General features: G+C 35.8%; 1 protein-coding gene across 1 annotated transcript in view; it reads left to right on the top strand.

Moving 5' to 3' along the window:
- LOC148945175 (putative Golgi SNAP receptor complex member 2) overlaps window positions 1–11313 on the top strand; it is a 42352-nt gene extending 31039 nt beyond the window's left edge. The window contains exon 5 of the mRNA XM_089099333.1: window positions 11076–11313. Coding sequence (XP_088955459.1) covers window positions 11076–11233 — 158 coding nt within the window. The 3' untranslated portion in view covers window positions 11234–11313. The remainder of the gene's footprint in view (window positions 1–11075) is intronic.
- The last annotated feature ends 959 nt before the right edge of the window (window positions 11314–12272 follow it).

Genomic DNA, 12272 nt, shown 5'->3' with positions numbered 1-12272 from the left:
TGGGGGGTAGCCAGTGGGAAATATTCAATATCTCATGATTTAATTTTCCGACCATATGATAGTCTCGGGTCAGTACAGTAGTCACGTCGCCGTCAGTATCAACACCTGATTTATTTCCATAGCCTGATTATTGTCCTCTCAACTCCTTTTAAGCCTTTGGTGTCATCATCATAAATTGTATGTAGCTTGCATAGTTTGATAAATTATTGCTAGTGCTCACCAATGTTCCATTAATAAATACATTAATTTGTTTGAATAGGTTGTGTAGAATACAGTTTTCATAGGAGAGACCATCACCGGCATTTGGAGTTGTATTATCTGACTTTTTCTTCACCACAACATTTAAATCAATAAATGTTGACGACAAATCAATGAAATAGTATTCATTGGAAAATATTTGAAAGTGTGTATTGTCCGAGAGGGGTTGTTGGGGGTGAAATTGTTTGTAGTAGCCATACTTGACACTGACATAAAAATTTTCAGCATTGAATATATTCAATGAGGAACTGATTGATGGATATGATTCTTTGTGGGGGAGATAAGTCATCTTAAGAGAAGAAATCCTTCTTTGATTTAACAATATTTTTCTTTTTCTTCTTCTTCTGCTTATTGGTCTGCCTTGTTTTGTTCCTCAAAGTTCTTGTTGATGTCCTTTGCTTCCTGCCTGGGTCAAGACTGATGAGTGACTGAGGCGAACGCGTCCTTTTCAATCCCTCCCCATTTTGTCGAGATTTTAGTTGCTCAACAACGGCTCTTGCTGAAGATCTAATATTTTCCTTAACACTCTCCTTGAAATTCTTGCCCGACCCCCAGTCCTGTAGTGTGGAGGCAGCAAAATTTGATGCAGCAGGTACAAGATATTTTCTGACATGGGGTAGTGCAGAACGAAATAGCCTAGCAAACAAAGTTTTAGCTTAGAGTCTTAGCTTAGAGTTTTTGCTAGAGTTGAAGTTTAGTTTAGTAATAGTTAAGAGTTTAGAGTCTTAGCTTAGAGCTAAGAGAAATTTAAGTCAGTAAATTATGAAACAAAAAAATTTATACAGGTTTAAATGCGTACACGTAACCCCGTCTAAATTTTTCTTGAATCTGCCATTTGGATGCACAATACAGAAATTTAATTCAAGAAATTATGAAAAAAAAAAATGTAAGTAAGTAACAAACTCTATGCTTTTTCTGCATCAATTGTCGTATATTTTTAATAGAATATGAAAAGTCGACAGCTTTATTTCATTTATATAGGTTAAGTGAGCCGGTTACGTGCGCCCCCGTACCCCCGTGTAAATTAACCTTAAAAAATGAAATAAAACAGTGTCGACTTTGCATATTTTATTCAACATATCCGACAATTGATGCAGAAAAAGCATAGAATTTGTTACTTACTTACATTTTTTTTTCATAATTTCTTGAATTAAATTTCTGTATTGTGCATCCAAATGGCGGATTCAAGAAAAAAATTTAGACGGGGCTACGTGCGCGCACGTAACACCGTCTAAATTTTTTTTTTTAATAATTTCCTGAATTAAATTTCTCTAAGCTAAAACTCTAAACTCTTAACTATTACTAAACTAAACTTCAACTCTAGCAAAAACTCTAAGCTAAGACTCTAAGCTAAAACTTTGTTTGCTAGGCTATTTTGTTCTGCACTACCCCTTGCCAGAAAATATCTTGTACCTGCTGCATCAAATTTTGCCGCCTCCACACTACAGGACTGGGGGTCGGGCAAGAATTTCAAGGAGAGTGTTAAGGAAAATACTAGATCTTTAGCAAGAGCCGCTGGTCAGCAACTAAAATCTCGACAAAATTGGGAGGGATTGATAAGGATACGTGCACGTCATTCAATTATCAGACTCCACCCAGACAGGAAGTAAAAGACGTCAATAAAGATTTTGAGGACTAAAACAACGAACCCCAATAAGCAGAAGAAGAAGAAAAAGAAAAATATTGTTAGATCAAAGAAGGATTTCTTCTCTTAAAATGACTTATCTCCCCCACCAGGAATCACATCCATCAATCAGTTCCTTATTGAATCTATTCAATGCTGAAAATGTTGATGTCAGTGTCAAGTATGGGTACTATGAACAGTTTCACCCCCAACAACCCCTCTCGGAGAATATACACTTTCAAATATTTTCCAATGAAGACTATTTCATTGATTTGTCGTCAACATTTATTGATTTAAATGTTGTGGTGAAGAAAAAGTCAGATAATACAACTCCAAATGCCGGTGATGGTCTCTCCTATGAAAACTGTATTCTACACAACCTATTCAAACAAATTAATGTATTTATTAATGGAACATTGGTGAGCAGTAGCAATAATTTATCAAACTATGCAAGCTACATACAATTTATGATGATGACACCAAAGGCTTAAAAGGAGTTGTGAGGACAATCATTAGTCTATGAATATAAATCAGGTGTTGATACTGACGGCGACGTGACCACTGCAGTGACCCAAGAGTATCATCTAGTCGGAAAATTAAATCATGAGATATTCAATATTTCCCACTGGCTACCCCCCAATGTCAAGATTGACATAAAGTAACTGCTGGCACCATCGAATTTTATTTTCAGAAAAACGCTTCCTGCAGCACCCGATGCAAACGTCATTATCACATCGGGAAGTCTCCACGTCTGAAAACAACAGGTTATGAGCTCTGTTGCATTGGCAGTGGAAAAGCTAAGAGCCAATGGTAACAACATTAAACTTCTTGTACCTCATACAATCACCAATCAACGTCAAATTGCCACTGGCTCTCGTAGCTATAGTAATTCATCATTTATCAAAGAAGAAATCCCTTCTAAGTCGGCTTTGGACTTTGCAAAGAATGGCAGCATCAACCGATTCTGGACTGGATCTCCCCAGGATTTTAATTTTTTCGATCCCCCAAATTATGTGTGCAAAGTGAATGGAATTTCATACTAAACTCTATAGTTTGAAAAAAAATTCTATAGAATACTCTACGAGTTCAACATGCAGTCACTAGATCAAAACTCAACTCTCTGAGGATGGAATAACCGAATTTATGTTTTAAAAAAATCATTGTGTTATTGTGTTGGATTTGTCTGGCACACAGGATATGAGCTTAGTACGAACAGGAAATGTACGTTTAGAGTGTACATTTGCCAATGCTCTGACTGAGAGTATTACGCTTATATCACTATTTCAGTTCGAAACCTATGGGAAATTCCCCCCCAACGGCAATGCTCCATTTGACCTAGCGCCATGAACAAGAACCAATTATTGGGCGAATTAAGCACTGACTCATGTATTTATCTATTCAACGCCTATTATATGACATTGAGCTTCATTAGGAAAATTCCAAACGTGAAAAATACCCTCATCAGTGTTAATAGCAGTCCATCAACTTTGAAGACCAGTCAGTGGCTATGCATCTTTCAAACAGCGAAGAATATTGAATTTTTGTATCCTCTTGGCCTATCGTATAAATTCTACGCTCTAGACCTTAGCAACTTTATCGAAAGCAGTGGAAAAACCATTATTCAAAATCAACGAAGAGTACAGGATTTAATGACTAAGACATATGGCTTTCATGCATTACTCTTTTTGATGTTCAGATGTCGTGGCTACACCTACAAGCAGTTCCTCGACATCTACGTTGACTTACTTCGATTGAACGACTTTCTAGTGGAGAATATACTTACAATTTTATTTAATATTTATTTTATTGCCCTAATAATAAAATGTTATAGAGATGGATGTGAAATTGTTCATTAATAAAAAAAAAATTATATACACGATAAAACGACTTTTCTACTCTTTATATTTCATCCCCTACTAGGTATTTGTCGACAACAACTAGTGCAGGTAGATTATCTGAATTCACAGTGTACTGATCCTGATGTACTGGAATGTCAGGGTCACATTTTCTGCAGTAGAGTGTGCCTTCACTCTTGTCATATCTCTTTGTATAGTCAATGATACTATTCTCATTCATTCTATAGAATTCACATGTTTCAATTTGCTTATTTGAAGCAATTTCACAAACAGTGTCCTCGAGTGTCGAATCACATTCCGTCAAAACCAAATAAAAATCAGTGGGCTTATAATCATAACACCCATTGTCTTCACAACAATGACGTAGAAACCATATTCTTCTGTTGTTCCAACAGTTGAAACGTTGACCCGGTTCCTCCTCCCAGAACAATCTAAAACCACGACGATACCAATCTCGTAGCAATAAACTAAAATCACGGTTACGATTCTTTCCAATCATACCGGGATATGTACTCTCCCACTGATTACATTTATCATAGTGTCATTTGGGGCATAGGGGGCCTCTAGGATGAGAGTCACAAATCTCTTCAAGACAGAAATTACAATCTTTAATTTTTTTCGCACATCCTCTATGCAATTTATACGGGTCGCATAATTCGCACTTTTCATCATACTCATCAATCATTGTGCAATTTTCACATGATGACCAGCTGCCCAATGCGTACATACATAATGGGCATGTATGGAACATTTTTTCATGAGTTGACACTCTCACTACCACAATGAAACTGAGATAGCAACATCAAAAATTGTCTGGGAGAGAGAGAGAGAGAGAGAAAAGTAAGTTATTCTCGAGCATCATCTTTCTCATGAAAAAAAAGTTCTAAATTTCTAGACTAAAGTTTAAAAGCATTTCCACAATATCATTTTGCCGTGTTGTGATCAATATATCAATAAATTGTGTAAATGCGTTTGAACCACGACGTAGAAGCTTCATACAATAGTCTAATGATGGAGAATCAGTTTTCATTATATCGACAAGCATTCCCCGAGAAAATATCTTCCTTTGAATAGACACCTCTAGAAAATTGTCATCTAGAATCAAACGTTTTCCATAAGAACTAGATTCCTCATGACTCGCTCTTTCTCGAATCTATCCATTTTTTAGAGTCCTAACTCTCTCACAATCAACTTCAGACTAACCAGAATTTTTTACTCTAAAAAATATACGGCAGTTTATTATAGAAAGAAAAAAAATACCATTGATTTAGAAACAATTTTATTGAACATCATTAGAATGATAATAATAATCACTGATGAATTTTGTTCTCATAAATATAGTTCGATAGGAAATCTAATGCTGACCGAAGTTTATTTATATGGAGAATATTCACATTTCCAGCAAAACATAGTTGCTTCTCATGATTAAATTTGCTAAATGATATAATGCATCTGGCATACATAGTGTCTCATTCAAGACATAGTCTACAACCAGCGGTTATTTCCACAGCCACATTGGGTACTTGTATATCGTTGCCGCTGTTGTCGGCTCCATCATTAAGCTCCAATAATGTAGATGCACCACCCATTTTTTTCTCTACTAATATCCTCTGAAATAAACTATTCTCTTTGAATTCAATTCTCCTACTAATATGAATTGTAAAGAAAACTATTCCTTTTATTAAAATCTCAATCATCAATCAAGTTATCATATATGGAGTAACCGCCACTCTCTGATTGGGTCATAAAAAACGGATGTTACCTTGAAAAACCAGTTCGGTTGAGTTATATAATTTCGTGCATGCCCCCAAAACATGTTTGACTACTTTATATCATATCAGTTTTTTAAGAATGTACACGTGATCTCATGACGTACATTCATTGTGCAATTGACAACAAAAACAGAAAAAAAAACCTGTTTGAGGACATTATGTTATTACGACCAAACTCTCAAAACATGCTTGACCACATTATACACTGCCAAATAACTAGTCTGGTAATCTGCCATGGAAAGGTGCCAGGGAATGTAAAGGCCGCAAATAAAACAGGATGGAACATAAAGTATTAGAAGTATAACATTGATTACTACTAGTGTGCTAATCTTTTATCTACTCCTTTAACGGCAATTTATAACCAATGTTTTATTGATGGTGTTTTCCCTGGTATTTTTAAACAGGCGCATGTTACCCCAATTCCCAAGTGTAAGACCCCTAAGGATATTAAAGATATGAGACCAAATTAAAAAACACCGGCTCTTTCGAAAGTGTTTGAAAGTTTTATTTGGGTTTGTTTATTTGAGGATATAAAAGATAACACGATACCATCCTTAAACATTTATTAAAAATTGAGCTCATGTTGATGCATTACTTGCTGACATAGTTAAGGCTTTTGATAGTATTGACCACAATGTAGCAGTGGAAGAAGCTCAGGTAATGGGTGCCCGTCCATTTGTTGTACGCATGCTTGCTAGTTTTCTGTTTAAAAGATATCAGTGTGTCCAACTCCCTGATCATGAGCCATCTGGATTTTTTGATATATTTGGTGGTCCGCCACAAGGGACTAAATATGCTCAGTTTTCTGATTTTTTTTTATAACATAACTCTAAATTACCTGCCCATATAGAGCAAAATATATAGAGCAAATACGGGTAAAAAATAGCTAAATAAAATAATCTAACAATTTTCTTTGGAACTAAGTTTTTAACTCGACGAAGCATAAGATGGAACTCGCACGTTGACTATCTGACTAAAGAGGCGCCTTACTTTTATATTCATTTTTCAACCTGAAGAGATTTGGTATGTCAACTGAAGTTTTAAAGTCTGTATACTGCAGCTACGCTAGACCTTCTCTTAAGTATGCATGTCTAGCTTGGCATCCGGTCTTGACGAAAGGTCGATTAGATAGACTTGAGATGATACAAAAAGAGGTTTAAAAAATATATTTGAACCTAATTACTCCACTTATGGTGATTCACTTTAACAGTTCAAACTGAATTCACTTCAGAGACGTAAAATCTTATTTAAATGTTCGTTCTAAATAGCTTGTTTAAGTTTATCAACTCATCGGGATCTATTGATTAACCCTGAGAGCCCCCCTTCTGAAGAACCAGTCACTAGACTCCGATAAACAAAAAATAATGGTTTACAGTTAATGACTTACACAGCCTCTATTACCGAGAGATATTACAGTTCATTTGTCCTTCATTTTAGTCGGTATTTTAGTTATATTACCTTGGCAAATATTTAATATTTGATGCAGTTTATTTTAGGTATTTGCCTGTGAGTGTTTTTGAATGTACCAGTCATTTATATTTTTAATATTCTGATATATTCTGTATAAACGGTCACTATTTTAAACGTGAAAACTGACTCTTGACATATATTAATTTTATTTATGACTCATTTCAATTTATTGAAATTAAAGCAGCAGTTGCTGCTTTAATTTTTTGGGTTGCTATTTATTTGCTTTTGTCTCTGATCTTTGTTTTGTGTCTTCTTTTTGTGTGTGTGTGTCATGACATGCTCATGTTAGCTCCAGCTATTGTAGTGAATGAATATATTATATTCTATTCTTTCAGTGTACCAATCCTCTGGATGATTTTAGATATCCAGAATCTTACCAGTCACTTAATTATGTCTGTAAATACACAGCTTATTTTCCTAAACCCTGTTCTCAAGTCTTTTAGATTTGTGTGTTTTTTCTCATATCTTTGGAATCGTAAGCGATTTGTGTAAGAAATAGACATAAAGGGGAAGATTAAATTTCATCCTTCTTGTACTGGGACACCCAAAATCTATGTTTACTAGAATTTCGAAAACTGATTTCAAATAACAAAACCAATATCTAGAATTTGTGGTTATTTATTTTATATCGAGAATGTTCGTAAATGCTTTTTAGATGGACTTGATCGAATTCGGCTCGTGAAAAAAGGGTTTATTATTCGAAGATAAAAAGTTTCTTGTCCTTTTTAGGCATTAATCCTTATTTTTAGAGAATATCCTTATGACTGTATAAAGTCAATAGTGATTCTAATGCTTAGGTGCTAAAACCTACAAAATATGAAAATTATACCTATTTCGTATAAACAACTAGGTACAATACCCAGTTATACCTAGTAGGAAACACTCAATTCCTATATTAATCGGAATTGAGTTTTTTTTTTTTTTTTTAAGACTACTGTGCGATAACCGAGTCGCTTAAACTTGCAAAAAAAATATAATTCTCTTTTAACGTAAGTGCGCAAATTTACGTCAATAGCTAGCAAAAGAGCTTGTTGGAAAAAAAGACGTGGTGTATGCCTTTTTGTGAAAAATTGAGAAAAATATTTGCCCTCTTTCCACCAAACTTATGCCTAGTTGGATTTTAAGAATATTCACGGTTTTTGGGGTGTTTTGTAAATTTTGAAATTTAGAGGAAACACCTGAGATCAATTTAAACTATGTATTACTAGGAAATTATTCTTATAACTAACTGAGTTTTATCGTTCCTTTTGTATCCTCCTGTCTGTGTGATAAGGAGAAACTAAAAAAAAATATTTATAGAAAGAAAAAATTGTGTAATGATCTTTTCCTCAGTCATAATAAACCGCACGATGGGATGAAAAAATGTTTCATGGTTCTGCTTTCATTAAGTATAAAGACAAAATCATCTAAAAAAAATTATAAAGAAGATTAAAAATGCATGTGATGCTTAAGTACTGCTAAATTGTTCTATCTTAATCTTTGATAATCGAATCAATATAGACGAATAAGTTTCGCTGGTAGTTTCAGCACAAACGTTTTATATGGACAGTCTTTACCAAACATGTCTATCAAAACAGCCTTTTAGTTTTTTAATGACCCTTGTATTTGAAACTGGTGCCACAGTTGCCATAAGTAATAAGGTCTTTTTCTGCAAATTTTAACAACAAGGTTAAAATTTAGAAATTTCAATGCTTATCGAAAATACAAATATTCACAAATGAGGAAGTGCCTCCTAGTATCTCAAGACTTAATTGCCAAGTAATAATGCTCAGTATTTCAACACTGACTTATCATAGCAAAATGCTCCTGAAAATAATTGGTATCTAGTATCAGTTGTCTGCCCATCTTTGTCTGCTCTTCATTGATTTCAAAAAAGTGTTTGACTTCATCGATCCTGATGTTTTATGAAAGATTTGAAATTTTATAGAGTACCCAATAAAGAAGTCAATATAATAATGGCCCTCTATGAAGAGAGCAAATGTTGTGTCCGAACAAAATATGGGGAGACGCGATCTTTCAAGGTTCTCTCTGGGGTGAAATAAGTAGGTGCATTATTCCCGTTCCTATTTGCCCTAGTAATGGATGATGTCCTACGGCAAACATCAGGCTTTGGTGTAAAAGTCAGTGGTCAGCAGTTTACAGACTTAGACTTTGCAGACGACGTAGTACTTCTAGAAGAGGCGAAGCAACGTTTGCAGCTACTACTTGACACCATAGCGGACAAGGCTGATAAAATGGGACTAATAGTAAACGTTGGTAAATCGAAGAGCATGGCCACATCCAACTCACCTTTGATCCTTATGTGCAACGGAAAAACGATCGAACAAGTCCATGAGTTTAAATATCTTGGAAATTGGATCGAATATGATGGCGGAATAGTCTATGATATAAAAAGGAGAATTGGACAAGCGACATCGGTATTCAACAAACTGAAACCAGTTTGACGAAGCCAGAAAAACTCTGTGCGTCTAAAGCTCCGTCTGTTGAATAGCAACGACATGTCCGTTCTCCTTCATGCAAATGAAAGCTGGAAGCTGAATGTCCGACTGGAAAAATGTATCCTAGCATTTGAAAGTGTCTACCTCAAAAGAATCCTGAATGTTTTGTGGCAGGACAGGGTCACGTATTGGTTTGCAGACGAACAGGTCAACCACCAGTCACTGATCTTTTGAAGCAGAGAAGATGAACCCATCTTGGTCATGTCATTCGAATGTCAGAAGACCATATTCTGAATTCCGTCTAGGAGTGGCAACCCGAGGGTGGTTGAAAAAGGGGTGACTGAAATACACCCTCTGACGACAGTATGACCGAGACCTGCGGAGTACTGAAATGTCACTCCGTCCAAAATGGGAGGACATCATGGCTGCTTCTCCGCTCCGAGGCGTCCGGCAAGACTTCTTTGATGCCGAGGCTGTGTGCCACACTTGGCCCTGGCGGAGCCAAGGTCTAAGATTTACTGGTATCTCGCAAATAATAGCAGGTAAGGTTAACCTGAGCCCTGGCTTATGAGTACTCCCCGTTTTTCAGACTGCTGTGCGATATAAACTTGCAACAAAATAAAATTCTCTTTTAACGTAGATGTGCAAGTTTCAAATATATATATGTTTAATAGAGCGGACCTGAGTAGTATTTGTTATCGGAAAATTATTTAGAAGTATTTGACTGATTATATCCAAAAATCTCTACTTTCTGAACTCCACCCTTTTTTTTATAGTCCCTTCTACGTCGAGAACCATACACATTTAAGTATTATTCTTAACGGTGACAGAAACTTAGCAGAAGCTTCTGAGCAACTTACACAGTTTTTGTGGCTATAGCTTAAATTGCATTTGCAAGCAACAAAGTGAGACCGCGCTTCTAGAACTAGCTGAAAATGGAAATAAATTGTCAGTAAATAACTTTTCGATAGTTTAAAATAGATTGGCTGTCTCAGCATTCTCACTCAAAAGCTTGACCTCTCTCTTTGGGGTAAAATTGCAGTTTTGCACCACAAAACACAACTTTGCTGTGGCACAATCTTTTTTGCTGCTTAAGAGGAATACTAGAATTTTTTTCTTTTTAAATGAGCCTTCTCCGCTTTTTCTATGCCCAGGGTCGTATCTAGGATTTTTTACGGGGGGGGGGGGGGGTACAAAAGGATTTTTTCAGGGGGGAATAAGTTACAACTTTTGGTGGGTAGCTTTAAACTTAAAGGATTATTAGCACGAGTCGCTCCTTGCTTACAGCTCGTTAACACGAACCATTTGACTCGTGAGGTTACGTGAAAGCGATGCTGGTCGCATAGTATGCTGAACTTAGAAAAGGACGCTTAGGGAGGTCATGTCTCACGATTATGCCAAATGTATAAATACTAGTCAAGATTGGGTTACACCAAAGTAAAGCAATTTTCATAAGAAAGTTTGTACAATTTAAGAAAATCTACCTCCTCCCTCTCCTGAAAAGGAAATAGATCTAATAAAAATATAATCATGCCATGCAATTCAACCCATCCCCGTAATCCTATCAGCGCTATCTTTCAATTAGTGGCAAATTTCATCGTTATTCTAGATTGCAGTTGTACTCTTTTGATTTTATTAGAAACCTATAATTTTGCAGGGATCAAGGGACGTGCCCTAGATGCTGCAAATTCCATTGGAATGGGGTCTACCGTAATTAGATTAATAGAAAAGAGAAGCGATCAGGACATGACAATTTTTTTCGTTGGCTGCATTCTTGTTTTAGTTCTTCTCATTCTTCTGATTATATATTTCTGAAAGAAATCTTTATGCATTGGTGTTTTCAAGTTTGATGGAATCTTTATTTATTTGAATTTTCTTTAATAAAATTTGAGAGTTGAGTATTTGGGAACTTTTATTTCTAATATATCTCATGTTGGAGCAGTGTTAGAGTGATTTTGATCGCTCCACATAAAGACATGGATTTACTCCTTTGTTCGCTGATGAATACTCATTAATCGAGTTTAATGCTTTACCTCCAATAACTACGGTGGTTTACTGTAGTCGACTTGACTTAAGTCAGTCCAACCGTAGTTCTGACTGTAGTTTCAACAAGATCCGAACTTTGAATTTTTTTTTCTTTGCCAGTAAGGCAATTGCTAGATATGCAGGCAAAATTCTCGGATGAACTGAAATTGAGTCCTTTTAAATATACTAAGACAACTTATGTTGAAAATTCTGAAACCCATAAGCGGAATTTTCAGCTTCCTAGCTTCCAGAGCGTAGTCAGTGACTACGCTCTGACTCTACTTAGTGACGGGCGTTATGAAAAGTCAATTAGAGTTCGAGAGTAAAACGAGCAGAATAGCTGTAACAACGAGGGTAAAACGCTTGAAGTTGACTGTAGCTCAATTAAAGTACAAGCTCCAAACGCACTTGGAATACTAACCGCTCGCACCTTTCAAGTAGTAGGTCTTTTACAGTGCGCACTATTTTCTTCAGCGTCTGTTTTTCACAGAACAATTTTTTGTATCGTGCATCGCTCTCATTATAAAAAAGTGATTAAAATTGCGCTAAATTCCCAGCATCCCATCCAAAGTAGACAAAGGTTGAAGACTAAAGCTAGAAATTTTTACCTGAAGATTCTTAGCCTACTTTGAGCACTCTCAAAATAAACTCTATCTGCATTTGTTCTATATGATAAAATTTTATTGCTTCTGGTACTTACACTAGGTCTTGACAGAAGGCAAGCAGTCAATTTTCACGTCGTTCAATGAAAAAATACAAGTCTTCACGAGGGCGAATATTCGGTCTGCTTTTGTTTCAGATTGGAATCGATAAATGTGTTCCTTTGACT

This window comes from Artemia sp. Qi Xiang Cuo, chromosome 13, assembly GCF_049724085.1.
Source record: "Artemia sp. Qi Xiang Cuo chromosome 13, ASM4972408v1, whole genome shotgun sequence".
NCBI lineage: Eukaryota > Metazoa > Arthropoda > Branchiopoda > Anostraca > Artemiidae > Artemia > Artemia sp. Qi Xiang Cuo.
Note: the sequence above shows the minus strand (reverse complement) of the source record. Positions and strands in the feature narration are given on the sequence as shown.